This window comes from Heptranchias perlo, chromosome 14 (assembly GCF_035084215.1).
Source record: "Heptranchias perlo isolate sHepPer1 chromosome 14, sHepPer1.hap1, whole genome shotgun sequence".
In the NCBI taxonomy this organism is placed as follows: Eukaryota; Metazoa; Chordata; class Chondrichthyes; order Hexanchiformes; family Hexanchidae; genus Heptranchias; species Heptranchias perlo.
In genome coordinates, this window is record NC_090338.1 from 31,230,748 (window position 1) to 31,245,021 (window position 14,274).

Consider the following 14,274-nt stretch of genomic DNA (forward strand, 5'->3'; position numbering starts at 1 on the left):
TGTAATGAAACTGGGGGTAAGTTAAGATTCATCTCCAGAGTGAAAATATTTGTCACAAACTAGCAGTGACATACTCATATTTTAGAAATTACTTTTTATAACAGAACAAGTTTGAAGATAGTAGTAAAATTCTTTTGCAGGTCTCAGACATGTGGTATAAATAATAATAAAATGTTAGTTATAATCTTGTAAAAAAGATTTTGACATTTCCAATTACAATGGAGTCCATACATATAACTATATTTTCAGATATCACTTGTTAACAAGGAGAATCATACAGATTTCTGTGTAAAGCATTAATTTTCCTAACAGTGTGAGCTATATTTGCTTACAGCATATTTATAGAAGTTTTAGAATTGTTCACTTGGAAGTTATTAAAGTACTGTCATAAATGGGGTCAAACAACAACTGTATGATGAAGTAATGCATCAATATACCGTGCTAGAGAGTGGCAGGATCTTGGTTCATGTGCATGATTCTCTACAGTCATAACCTGGATCTCATCCACGCTGTAACAGGTAAGTGCTGAGCAAAGGCAAGGCACTTCCCCAGTATAAAGGGCAAAGAGGGGGAGGAATTTCTGAAGTGTTCAGGAGAACTTTCTTGATCAGTATGTTTCCGGCCCAATGAGGAAGGAGACATTGCTTGGTCTAGTTCTGGGGAATGAAGTGGGTTAAGTGGAGCAAGCGTCAGTGGGGGAACACTTAGGGAACAATGATCGTAGTCACATAAGGTTTAGATTGGTTATGGAAAAGGACAAGGAGCAATCTATTAAAAAAATACTTAATTGCAGGAGGGCCAATTTCAGTGGGTTGAGAACGGATCTGACCCGGGCAAATTGGAATCAAAGATTGGCAGGCAAGACTGTAATCGAACAATGGGTGGCCTTTAAAATGGTTAGTTAAATGGTAGCTTTAAGATGGGTACAGTCTAGGTACATTCCCAGGAGGGGGAAAGGTAGGGCAACCAAAGCCAGAGGTCCTGGATGACGGAAGAGATAGAGAGTAAGATGAAGCAGAAAAAGAGGGTGTATTAGAGATAATACAAGTGAGAGCCAGGCTGCATATAGAAAGTACAGAGGAGAGGTGAAAAAGGAAATAAGAGTGGCAACGAGTATGAGAATAGACTGGTGGCTAACATAAAAGGGAATCCAAAAGTCTTCTATAGGCATATAAATAGTAAACGGGGTAGTAAGAGGAGGGGTGGGGTCGATTAGAGACCAAAAAGGAGATCTAAACATAGAGGCAGAGGGCATGGCTGAGGTACTAATTAATACTTTGTATCTATCTTTACCAAGGAAGAAAATGCTGCCAAAGTCACAGTAAAAGAGGAGGTAGTTGAGATACTGGATGGGCTAAAAATTGTTAAAGAGGAAGTACTAGAAAGGCTGGCTGTACTTAAAGTAGATAAGTCATCTGGTCCGGATGAGATGCATCCTAGGTTGCTGAGGGAAGTAAGGGTGGAAATTGCAGAGGTGCTAGCCATAATCTACCAATCCTCCTTAGACATGGGGGTGGTGCCAGAGGACTGGAGAATTGCTAATGTTACACCCTTGTTTAAAAAAGGGTGCAAGGATAAACCTGGCAACGACAGGCCAGTCAGTTTAACCTCAGTGGTGGGGAAGCTTTTAGAAAGGATAATCTGGGACAACATTAATAGTCACTTGGACAAGTGTGGATTAATGAAGGAAAGCCAGCACGGATTTGTTAAAGGCAAATCATGTTCAACTAACTTCATTGAGTTTCTTGATGTGGTAACAGAAAGGTTTGATGAGGGCAATGCGGTTGATGTTGTGTATATGGACTTTCGAAAGGCGTTTGATAAAGTGCCACATAATAGGCTTGTCAGCACAATTGAAGCCCGTGGATTAAAAGGGGCAGTTGCAGCTTGGATACAAAATTGTCTAAGTGACAAGAAATCGAACGTAGTGGTGAACAGTTGTTTTTTTGGACTGGAGGATGGTATACAGTGGTGTTCCCCAGGGGTCGGTGCTGGGACCACCGTTTTTTTTTATATATTAATGTTTTTTACTTGAATGTACAGGGCACAATTTCAAAATTTACAGGTGACACAAAACTTGGAAGTGTAGTAAACAGTGAGGTGGATACTGATACACTTCAAAAGGATATAGACAGGCTGGTGAAATGGGTGGGCACGTGGCAGGTGAAATTTAATGTAGAAAAATGTAAAGTTATACATTTCGGTAGGAAGAACGAGGAGCGGCAATATAAACCAGAGGGCACAAGTCTAAAATGGTAAAGGAACAGAGAGATCTGGGGATATATGCGCAGAAATTGTTGAAAGTGGCAGAGCAGGTTGAGAAAGCAGTTAAAAAAGCATACGGGATCCTGGGCTTTATAAATAGAGGCATAGAGTACAAAAGTATGGAAGTCATGATGAACCTTTATAAAACACTGGTTCGACCACAACTGGAGAATTGTGTCCAGTTCTGGGCACTGCACTTTAGCAAAGATGTGAAGGCCTTAGAGAGGGTGCAGAAAAGATTTACTAGAATGATTCCAGGAATGAGGGACTTTAGTTACGTGGATAGACTGGAGAAGTTGGGGTTGTTCTCCTTGGAACAGAGAAGATTGAGAGGAGATTTGATGAGGTATTTAAAATCATGAAGGGTCTGGAAAGAATAGAGAGAGAGAGAAACTGTTCCCATTGGCGGAAGGGTCAAGAACCTGAGGACATAGATTTAAGGTGATTGGCAAAAGAGCCAAAGGTGACATGAGGAAAATCTTTTTTACACAGCGAGTGGTTAGGATCTGGAATGCACTATCAGGGCGGGTGGTGGAGGCAGATTCATTCGTGGCTTTCAAAAGGTAACTTGATAAGTACTTGAAAGGAAAAAATTTGCAGGGCTACAGGGATAGAGCGGGGGAGTTGGACTAGCTGGAATGCTCTTGCATAGAGCCGGCATGACTCGATGGGCCGAATGGCCTCCTTCTGTGCTGTAACCTTTCTATGGTTCTATGATAGTCATAGACTTCAAGAGGATATAGACAGGCTGGTGGAGTGGGCGGACATATCGCAGATGAAATTTAACGCATAGAAGTGCAAAATGATACATTTTGACAAGAAGAATAAGGAGAGGCAATATAAACTAAATGGTACAATTTTAAAGGGGGTGCAGGAGCAGCAGACCTGGGAGTATATCTTTGAAGGTGGCAGGACAGGTTGAGAAAGCAGTTAAAAAAGCATACTGGATCCTGGGCTTTATAAACAGAGGCATAGAGTAAAAAAGCAAGGAAGTTATGATGCACCTTTATAAAACACAGGTTTGGCCACAACTGGAGTACTGTGTCCAATTCTGGGCACCACACTTTAGGAAGGATGTGAAGGCCTTAGAGAGGGATTTACTAGAATGGTTCCAGGAATGAGGGATTTCAGTGGTTAGACTGGAGAAGCTGTAGTTGTTCTCCTTAGAGAAGGTTAAGAGGAGATTTGATAGAAGTGTTCAAAATCATGAAGGGTTTAGATAAAGTAAATAAAGAGAAACTGTTTCCATTGGCAGAAGGATCGAGAACCAGAGGACAAAGATTTAAGGTGATTGGCAAAAGAACCAAAGGTGACATGAGGAAATTTTTTTTATGTAGCGAGTAGTTATAATCTGGAATGTGCTGCCTGAAAGGGTGATGGAAGCAAATTCAATCGTGGCTTTCAAAAACAAATTGGATAAATACTTGAAGGGAAAAAATTTGCAGGGCTACGAGGAACAAGTGGGGGAATGGGACTAACTGGATTGCTCTTAGAAAGAGCTGGCACCGCTCGATGGGCCGACTGGCTTCCTTCTGTGCTGTAACCATTCTATGATTCTATATACCATCAACCCAGGGGGGAATCAACTGTTACACACCACCTAGCAGGTGGCTTAACAGTAGCATCGCCAGAGGCCTGCCTATACTTTTGGCCAGGAGGTGGCACAAAGAGTGAGAGAAATAAAATATTTTACAAAAATGATGATAGATGAAAATAAATCGAAGAGCCATGAGTTAGAACAGCAGGGATAGTTATAAAATATACAATAGGATACCAACATAAAAATACATACCTTCTTTCCAGTCTTGTGTTTATGATAATTTTAGCTTTATGATCTAACCTTTAATGCTATTTCTGTTGCATGATAAAATTGCATCTTAGTCCTGGAATTATAACCATACTTCTTAAATATTTTTGAAGTTTATATTTTTGTTTGTTTTCTATACTCATTGAAGTGAGGGATGTTAGTTCTAGGGAATGGTAAGCTTTTTAACCTAGTGTCAACGTCAAGCACACCAGGTCAGGTATAGTATAGTCATAAAGTCCTAACAATGTTCATAGAACTAATAGCTACATGTAGTGACATTGCAAATGCATTGAAAAGGAATGTCTTTACAATGTTGGTACACAAAGAAACCAGAGCTATTGTTCCCTCAGTGTGCCTTAAACTCAACTTCAGAAGAGTTCCCTCCTACTGAACCAGTGTAGCATTACTATTTCGTACATTAACCAGCCCTATGATTGAACGTCTCAATTTAGTGCCAAGTTAGGCCAAATTATGGGTAGTTTGTCCTGTGAACTAATATGCACTAGGATCTAGGTTGAATCTTACCCAAACTCATTTTGTTAAGACCTTTACAGCAGGCAGAGAGTTATAAAGAGAAAAACAACTGGAGTCTAGGCTGGATCAGGACCCAGGTCAATAGGTGAAAGGACTGCATGCTAATTCGCTGCACTTCTGAGCCCCAGTTTCTGTCTTGTATCTTGTTTACATTTTGCATTGGGTTAGTGATAATGTAACCATTGGTTTGCCAAGTGGACATGACAACTCCTACAGATTGTTATACCTGGGGCTTTTCCAACTCAACGCACTTTGAGATGGTGCCAACCAAAATATTAATTAAACTGCAATAACTATCTTTGTTAGTGGGTGGCAAATGGACTTGCTTAATATAGACTGTTACTGTCTGGTTTCATTACTCTATGATGTACAATTGTGATGGGGACTGAAACTGTATAACTTATTAGGCTTGCAACAGTCCTTTCCAAACTCTGCTTATTGTCACACCAGTGCCATAATCTCAATCTCAGCCAATAAATAATTTTAGCAGAGCTGAAGCAATAATGTAAAGTGAAATATTTATAAAACAAGAATGAAAAAGCAACAAAATCAAATAAAGTGCTCCTATTTCACATTGAACTAGAAAGATCTGAATAACCAGAACTTTAAAACTGTTGTAGTTGCTCCAAATCTCAGAACATTTCAGTGTTTCCTACACTTAGAGGGGATGTGTATTCTACTCCCTTGTCAGATAATGCAAAATGTTATAAAGAAAGGTATCTGTACACTTATTGGTGCCTCTCAGACTGAATTTACATTGTACTCAGGGAGCTCAAAATGGTATGAGACAGCCTCCTGGGGATCTCACACCTTAGGACTTTAAAGCATTTGGCAGTCTTCTAAGTGATGACTGAGGCTACTTTTATACTGCCACTTTTGCATTGATGCCCACCCAAAACCACTTTGCAATATTTTGTATAGAGGACCCTCAATCGTGTCACTATAAGCTTTGATCCTGTAACTTTTTGAATAGAGAAATGCTGTCCAGAGTGCCACTGTTCTCACCCATCATGTTATCGGGGAAAAACATCCTGATGTCACATCAGGGGAGTTCTACACCAAATGTCAGCTTCTCGACTGCCTGAAACCAATAGTTTCAAAGCATTAAGCCATGATAACAAAGGTAACTGAAAGACAACAATAAGAGCACAGATATCTCCCTTTATGACAGAATAAAGGGAGAGAGATTATGGCCCCAATATTTACGGGGAGGCGGGGATGGTGCAGGGGAGGGGCGGGGAGGTCATGACGAATTTAACAACAGGACCTCATTATAATTTTTTTCTTTCATTTCCCGCCCGGCAGCCGGCCAAATTGACAGGCTGGCTGGCTGCCAGGTGGGAAATCCAGTAATAGGAGGCCGCAGCCGGGGGACTCTTGGGCACTCGAAAGGGAGGGAGCCACCGATCAGAGTTTGGTTATGGGGGGCAAAAGAGCGGTAATCGGGTGGGAGGGAGCCAGTGATAGGGGTTGGAGTGGGGGAGGTCGCTGATCGCGGGAGGGAGGGAGCCAGAGATCGTGGCTGGAGTGGGGAGGTCTCCGATCGCAGCAGGGGGGTGAGAGAGGCCGCAATCGGCAGAGGGGAGGCCGAAGGCTTCCTTGAGGGGCCCAGGGGAACACTCCTGCTCCTCCTGGCCCACAGGGAGTGCTGTAAAAGGCACTCACTTTCTTGAGCCGGCTGCTCCCGCTTCCCTTTTACTGCCGAGTTTCCTGAGCCCTGAGAAACCCAGCCAGCAACTGTTAAAATTTAAATCAGGCTCCCAATTGCACTGTGGGGGCTTGATTTAAATATAATAATGAAGTGTAGATGGGACATTTGCACGGCACACTACTCGCACTGTAAAAATGGCGGTTGGGGATGCGTTCACCCTTTAAAACTTTTTACCCCCTCCCCAACCCTCTCCCGACAATCGTTGGGGTGGGAGGGGGGTTAATATTGTGGACATAAGTGTCAATTGGCTTGGAGAAGATACTACACCTAACAGTGTGAAGGAGATAAATTAATATATATATTTTAAATGTCATCATAACCAAAGCACCCTGCATTAACAACAGTATCTCCTGATGATAATTCAGCTATTTCACACTGTTGAGCTCAGTAACTCCTCCCATAGTTTCCCCTTCCATCTTAAAGGAAAACTACTAAAACTAAATAGAAGTAGATGACCTTAAAAACCCAAAATGGATGTTGAAGTTAACCATAATTATGATTAACTTTTAAAAGATGCACTGATGGTAAGACTCCCTCCCCAGGGTGACTGGCGTACTCAGGAAACTGTATTTCTTTTCCCATTTCATCAAAATGCATTAATGACATACCAGCTTCACATAAACTCTGCAGCATGTGATTGGAAATGAGTTATTGCATGTTGAATCTGAAAAAAAGGTGCACTGCAAAACCATCTTTAACAATGGGGGAAAAGGAATGAAAGTGAGCACAGAGCACATAGACAGGCTGCACAATCTATTGAATTGTATCCAGTAATATTTTTTGTCGTCAATGAACAAGGCAGGGAATTATTATATTTAGTACTAGCAAGAACTATTAGTAAGAGTGAAGCAATCTTTTGCAGAGCATCAGAACCTTTGGTACTATATTAGTTCATTTGAAGTTTCTTTTTGTTAAGATTGAAGAGACAGAATGCCAGTAAAAACAAACTAAAGGGAAGTATCTACTCAAGTAACATCTTGATTTCTGGCACTTGTTCTTATATATTCCAAATTTACAGCTACCTTGTTATCTGTGAAACATTTTGGCTTTTGAAATATAATGTAATTCAACGGAAAAAAGAAACAGAACTTTAGTACAGAATAGGAAGCATGTCCGTAAGTTAAGGATAATGTAAGAAAGATCTACACACTAACAACATCTAGGCATCTGCTAGCATTTTGGATGTTTCACAGCTGTTGGGGAGAGTTTTTTTCAATTATATCTTATTTACATTTTAAAAAAATCACACTAGTCTAAAGAACTTGGTTAGATGATTCCAAGCAATTGCAAATGACAGACATTTTAGTCAAGATGTGAAGTCTTTAGGAATGACTAGTGGGCAATTTATTTTTGCTTATTGACACTTTATTGGAATTCTTTGTTCATGAGTTGGAAGAGTATATTGGAAGAGTTTAGTTTCTTTGATCCTCAAGCACTTTTACAGCAATGGCCAATGTAACACTTGCACCGTGATGGTGATTATCATTGAACCTAAGAATGCATTTCATTATTTGAAAACTTTAGAATACGTATGAGGTTAGAGACCATAGATATTTCGTGTATGCTGTATTACTTATTTATAATTGCAATAATTGAAAAAATAAAAGCAAGATTCTCTCTTTGTATTGCGAATTGCTGCATTAATCTTCCATTTCAATTTGCAACCTCATTGAAATAGTTGTCTAGAACCCCCCATTGCAAGTAGGTGTAACCTATAAATATAATCGGTTACTCTGTACGTTCCCACGACATGAGAAAGCGTTAATTTTATTTGTACTAATTCAACAACAAAATGAAGTAATTTCGCCTTTTAAGGAAAAAAGTAATGAATCTTACAGACAGGTCCGTGCAGCACTAAAACAGTACTGGCAGTCTCTAACCTCGGCATTTATTCTGGAATACTAGTGTGATTATTGATAAATGACAACTCGAATTATACAAGTGGTCGTGATTTCTAATAGTTTAATTCGGTCGCTATTTTTATTTCGATCAGCATGCGTTTGTAAAATGATAATAGGACAAAATTAATGTTAACTTTTATTATATGAAGATGACACATGGTGAGTTAACCGCCGACTATTTTATCTGTGATGTTATACATGGTCTTTTCATATCGAAAGCCTTTAAAAAGAATCTAAAGGAATTATATTTACTCTTCAGTATCACATTTCAAAACGCGCGAACAGATCAGAAATAAATGGTTTTCTGAATTTCAAGAACGAATTTCCTGTCTCAAATGAAGTTGGGATGATTCGCCTGACGGTTTATGGGAATGTTTGTATATGTTCGAAACATCCTTTAAAAGACACGTTACGCAAATGGTGAAGGTATCTTACAAGCCAACTATGTCATCAGGAATAAAAACTAGAACATTTCAGATTTCCAGCATCCACAATATTTTGCTTTTATGTCATCAAGATCTTGAACAGAAATAGACCAACAAACAATCCCAATTAATAAGCAGGATGCATTAAACATGTAGTTAATTAATTTTCGCCGTGATTCAGGAAGATGGTTTGTACAGAGACCATTTTCTGGACTCTGGTTATAAGGGAGTAATTGACCTCAGTGAATTCCATAATACTTTGCATTTTCCTTTTAAAACAGAGCTCAATCTGGATCCGATTTCCCATTTACTCCAAAGCAACACAATAAAGAGCCTCCGCTCCCGACACACACGCACTGCAGAAATACAAATGGGCGAATAAAAGAAACCTTTTTGAAATGTCCCTTACCTGAATCTGCGCAAAGGGGAAAACTCTTCGAGTGATGTTTCCTTTTCGTGCAGAATTTGGGTCTCTGCTAAATCAAGCAAACAAAATAGTTATACACCCGCGGGAGAAATTTGTTGAAAATAGTTATTTTGGTTTCTAACAAAAGTGTGTTGAATTATTACCGTGCTGGGTAATTACCGTATAGGGTCAGCACTTCCCCTCAGTCAGCTCATTTCACCAGTTAGAAACGGTAAAGTGACTGTTTGCGGACAGACACACAAATATGATTATTTGCTGTTACTTTAATGGGATCGCTTTTGGCGTTATTGCAGTAAATTGCCCCAACCGTTGCCGGAGCCTCGTGTATGTAATTGTTGCAATGATTTTATTTTAATTAATATTGATGTGTTTTGAGCTGGAAGCGGACACATGCCTGTCGTTTGCTGGCAGTAATAAAAAAAATCTACAAGGAAACGATTTTTAGGTTGAAAGCAGCGGTTTTTCGTTTCGAGAAGCAAAATGACTGCTTGTCTCAGTCTATTATTTTCCTGGAGATGCCAATGGTAGGTAAGGGAAGCTGTGTGAATATTTGATATTTGCGTGCACAAATCACTGAATACCGACCGCAGGTTCCATCACTTCGCCTTTTTTGGGGGGGTTTCCTCACGATTTTGTAAAGATATTCTTGGTCTCCTGATTTCTCTCTACTCCGTTCCAAAAGTTACAAACTCTTTTCTCTACCCACGATGAAAAGTCTAGGTAACAGAAACGTAAAAAACAATCGTAATCTATTTTCTCCCTAAAATGAAATGTGATATAGTTAATTAGCAAATCGAGCAGTTAAGCCATTTGACCCTTATACTTCTGCCCCCGAATTCCCATTTACAAACGAGACACCGAACAATGGAGCAAGGACTACAATGAGCCAAATTAATGTTATCGGTAATTTGCGTAACAAATCCTTTCCTTCAGCCGATAACATTACTTGTGATGATACTGACTATAACGCTTGGTTGCACAGATCCCAGTTTGTTTTCCCTCATGCCGACGAGAAGCAGCGGAGGCAGCAGCACTGTACTGTATCAGTTTATCAATCCCTATTACTGAACTCTCTGCAAACGACTGGCTATCAGGTTTTAACATTTTCCTCATAACAGATTCTTTCCATCCTTTTCACCCTCGAATTGCTTCCGAGACAGAATCAGTATCTGACTGCTGACAGTCGCCAGATCATTCTCAGCTATTATTTGATTGTTTATTACGACACAGTGCACAAATTTTAAAAAAGGATTTTCCGTCAAGAGTTCAGCAAGTAAAATACACAACCAACACATGGTCGTGTGTCCGATCCTTCAATTATCGAAGAACGTATGTAACAAATTCCATCGTTTAAAAATAGAGGTTAAAGAATCCACTAACATTACATAAACTATGTAAAATGATATAGTTTTATACGTATGTAAAACTACACATTTAGAAAATGCTGACAGTTCAGTGACTAAATCTGTAAATATCCGTTTCTAAATAATGTTTCTAAATAATACTAAAGTTCTTGAAATATGTCTAATCTAAACATGCCCATTTCTATCCAAAAATGTAACATTTCATTCTATAACTATTATTGATCAGGCTTCAATAAATACATTTTTTATATAGTAGTCGTTTATGTTATAAATTCTTTTAAAAAGTAATATTTCGTGTAGGAAATTCTCTTAGGCTTCGACCGTGAAAAATTGCACTCCTTCACATATACCCATATCTGGACAAGTACTTATGCGGCCTTCTTTCAGGACTTTCCATCGGTGTTATAGGGTTGGTGTTTAGGATCCAGCCTTTGAGCATTTTACAGACATGTTTAATCAAATCGCGTCGCTGACCATTGCTGGATTTAAAGATTACCTGTTGTAATGTGTATCGATGGTTAGTTTAAGATACTGTTCAAGGTAAACATTTTTCATGAAAGTTGTCTCTTGTAAGATGTTGTTGGTTTAAATGTACAATTCATGGAAATCCTTTGTAGGATTCCAGTAAATCAAATCATTAAAATATTGCATGAAAGGGTACTTTGAAAAGTACTGTGAACGAGATGTTACTGTTTCCCTTCTTTGATGGGAGACGGAAATAAAACTGAAAGATTTAAATCAATTGTAATAATTGAATTCGTACTGTAAACAATATAAGTGGAAATACTTATTAAAGTGGAAAATAATTAAGCTCACAGCGAATCAAGCTGGTACGCGTTTATAAGAAAACAGCAATTGATTATTCAAAGATGTGTATTTCACAGGGCCAAATCTCAATTACATGAAAAGGGAAGATTCTTCCCTTATCGCTAACCTTTTTTTTACCAGTGTTGGAGCTTTATTTGGCAAGTTACAGATTCTCTCTGCCTCGAGAACGTTGCTGTATAACGTATCAATAAACATCTTACTTTACTGAATACTGAATTCCTTATTTAAAAATGTATTACAAATTACTATTGAAAACATTACTTAAAACGATTTCACATTCAGATGTCAATTCTGGAGCACTCGGTTTCCGCAGCTTCGCCGAAAAGAAAATCACTAAACATCCATTTTGACGTTAATCTTGCAAACTAAATGCATTTATATTTTAAGTGAAGTCAATCGCAAATATTCCATGATAACGACTGGTGTAGCACCCACACATACATCCCGGCGTACATTATTGGTAAAATCTATAACCAAAGGTAGTTCTGTTTACCTCTACACACCAAGGACATGTTTGGTTAGGTTAATGAACAAGTGGAAACTGTGTCTTGTTTTTGACATAAATACCATTCCTCTCGGAGTAAATTCTTGGGGCCTGACTGCCTTTAATTCCAGTCACTTAAACATAACCCATTCTTTAGTTAGATCTGTCCCGAGTTATAATTATTATAGTGCGTTTTTGTTTTGTTTTTAAGTGTGAATCTGTGACTGTCTACAGTCTGCTCTAACCCTATATTGACACGTTCTATTTTAAGCTATTTATGTTATTTTATTTCGCTCGCCTTCTTTACTTTATCACTGCAGTAACATGTTGAACCACGCTAGACGATGGCTTTGCGGGTTGAGTCGAGGTACATGCTGAGTTTCTATAATCGGTGTATTTGCAATGTTGCTATCGGGGAGAAACCTTTCTCCTACAGGTTGACACCACCAACACCTCGAATTTTTATCTCGACGAAGTTCGGTCCAGGAAGTTATGATTTGCTCTGAAACAAATATCGCAAAGTAGGAAGTGACTGAGTTCAACCCCTTTAAAAGACGCAATAAAACAACGTAAGAAATTATTTACTCTCCTTGTTTGCTTATCAGAGTCTTGCTTCTTCCCTATGATGTAAACCCTCTGGAATTGTATTTTCGAACTTTTTTTTGAGGCTGACAAGCTACATAGTTTCTACAAATAAACATACGCGGCGTGAAATAAGTCAATGTATCACAGGCGTGCAGCCCTAACCCAGCTTTAGAGTTAGAACCAAGGAATTCATTTCTTCATAATGCCTATTGCTATTGACAGCAAACAGAACACTTTCGAAAAGAGCAACACTTTAAGTTATAAAGGGACGAAAGAGAATTAAAAACAGTGAATGAATCATGCCTAGTCAAACATCAGACTCGCTGCTTTACCATTAGACCGTGACCTTTACTTACATTCCCAAACACTGAACATCGGGTGCTAGTCCTTGTAGGAAATTGTTTTGAAATATTGGGAATCTTTCCACGAGGATCACTCAGTGATTCATCCTAATTGATAGAATTTGCAACATTTGTACAAACGCACGTGTTTCATTTCCTCATTCCGTCTTTCACACGTTTAGGTATAAGCAGTGGACTCACCATTGATCAGTATTGGTTGAAGACTTGGTATCCTTGATACGTGCTATTCCACATTAATTAAAATAATAGCAAAAAAAAACATAACTCTTGGTATTACACCAGGATGGCTTTAGTGGTGAATCGGGAATCGGAGTTTCGTTCGGCTGCTCTGGGTCGGCAGCTGTCTCCTTGCCTGACATATGACGTCAGGCCTCCCCACCCATGGGATATGGCTCGGTGCGCAGTCAGCACAGGTTTTGCAAGAGGGCTGGATGTCTTTTTTTTGTAGGCGGAGGGGAGGTGCGGGGAGTGTGCCAGATTTGTGCGCTAGGAAGCAATAGTTGTAATCGAGAGAGAATGGGCGCAATTCAAACGCTTGTAAACATAGACGGAGCTGCATCTTTAAGGTCGTGCACTCTCTATCGTTGGATAAAGACTGGGTTTTCCTGAGCAACACTCTTCCCCTACAATAAGAACTATTGCAGTTATATCCCAAGTTACTTCTAACCCTATGCAAACCTTTAGCACTTTTTATCTGTTTATGTTTTAATATAAATTGAAGTGTTACCTTTATAATCTTTTATGAGACTAGTGTCTAAACAAACAGATAAAGTACATTACCTTAGTGGAAAGATCAAACCTGTTTTTATTTCTTATGATGATGTGTGTAAGTGTCCAGATGATGCGCTTCGGTGCAGTCTCAGGCATGCTGTGTTTGGTGAACCTTTATTTGTCATTTATTTACATTATTTCAAGAAGAAAGCGCTCTCTTTACACGTTTCAAGTATTTAAACTTTCGTCCGTTCATTTTCCTAACCATCTCACCGTGCACACACCGCCTGTGGTAGAGAGGGCTGGGGTAAACTTGTTGCTCGGGTTTTGTCAGTGCGGCTCTGAACTGACCATGGGGAGGTACAAGGTAGCGAGTGGTGTGACTCTTTCCCTCCCAACTAAGACAACACTCGGTAACTCAAGCACAGCCGGACTGGAATAAGGAACTCAACGAAAGGGAGGAATCATGGGTGTGAAACTCATCCCACAAGTCCTGCACAGTCTATTGGTGCTCCAACGGTGTTTGCACTGAGAATGTTTTTAAGGTATAATTTTATAAGATAATATGTTATTTAAAACATTAAATTGAGTTTTATGTATAAAATAAACATTAACCGCAACACTGATTTTTAGTCAGCTATATATTTACTTGGTTGAATTTAATATTTTACAATGAAACTATATTTAATATCTTCATCTCATTAATCACTGAATAAGTTTAGCGTGTAGTTTTACTGCCACTTTTGCACTGATACACAGCAGTTTCAGCTATGCAGAAGTGACAGCATAATTACAGAATCAGATCCTAATATGACTGCAAACATATGGAAGCCACGTGGTGTGAGACCCTCGCAGGAAAGTTTGGGCTCG

General features: G+C 39.2%; 1 protein-coding gene across 1 annotated transcript in view; it reads right to left on the reverse strand.

Moving 5' to 3' along the window:
* The window catches only part of pitx1 (paired-like homeodomain 1), a 38,274-nt gene extending 25,241 nt beyond the window's left edge, over positions 1-13,033 (reverse strand). Inside the window, exons 1-2 of the mRNA XM_067995815.1 lie at positions 12,874-13,033; positions 9,053-9,119 (exon numbers count right to left, since the gene is read on the reverse strand). Coding sequence (XP_067851916.1) covers positions 9,053-9,119; positions 12,874-12,876 — 70 coding nt within the window. The 5' untranslated portion in view covers positions 12,877-13,033. The remainder of the gene's footprint in view (positions 1-9,052; positions 9,120-12,873) is intronic.
* Positions 13,034-14,274: the final 1,241 nt, after the last annotated feature.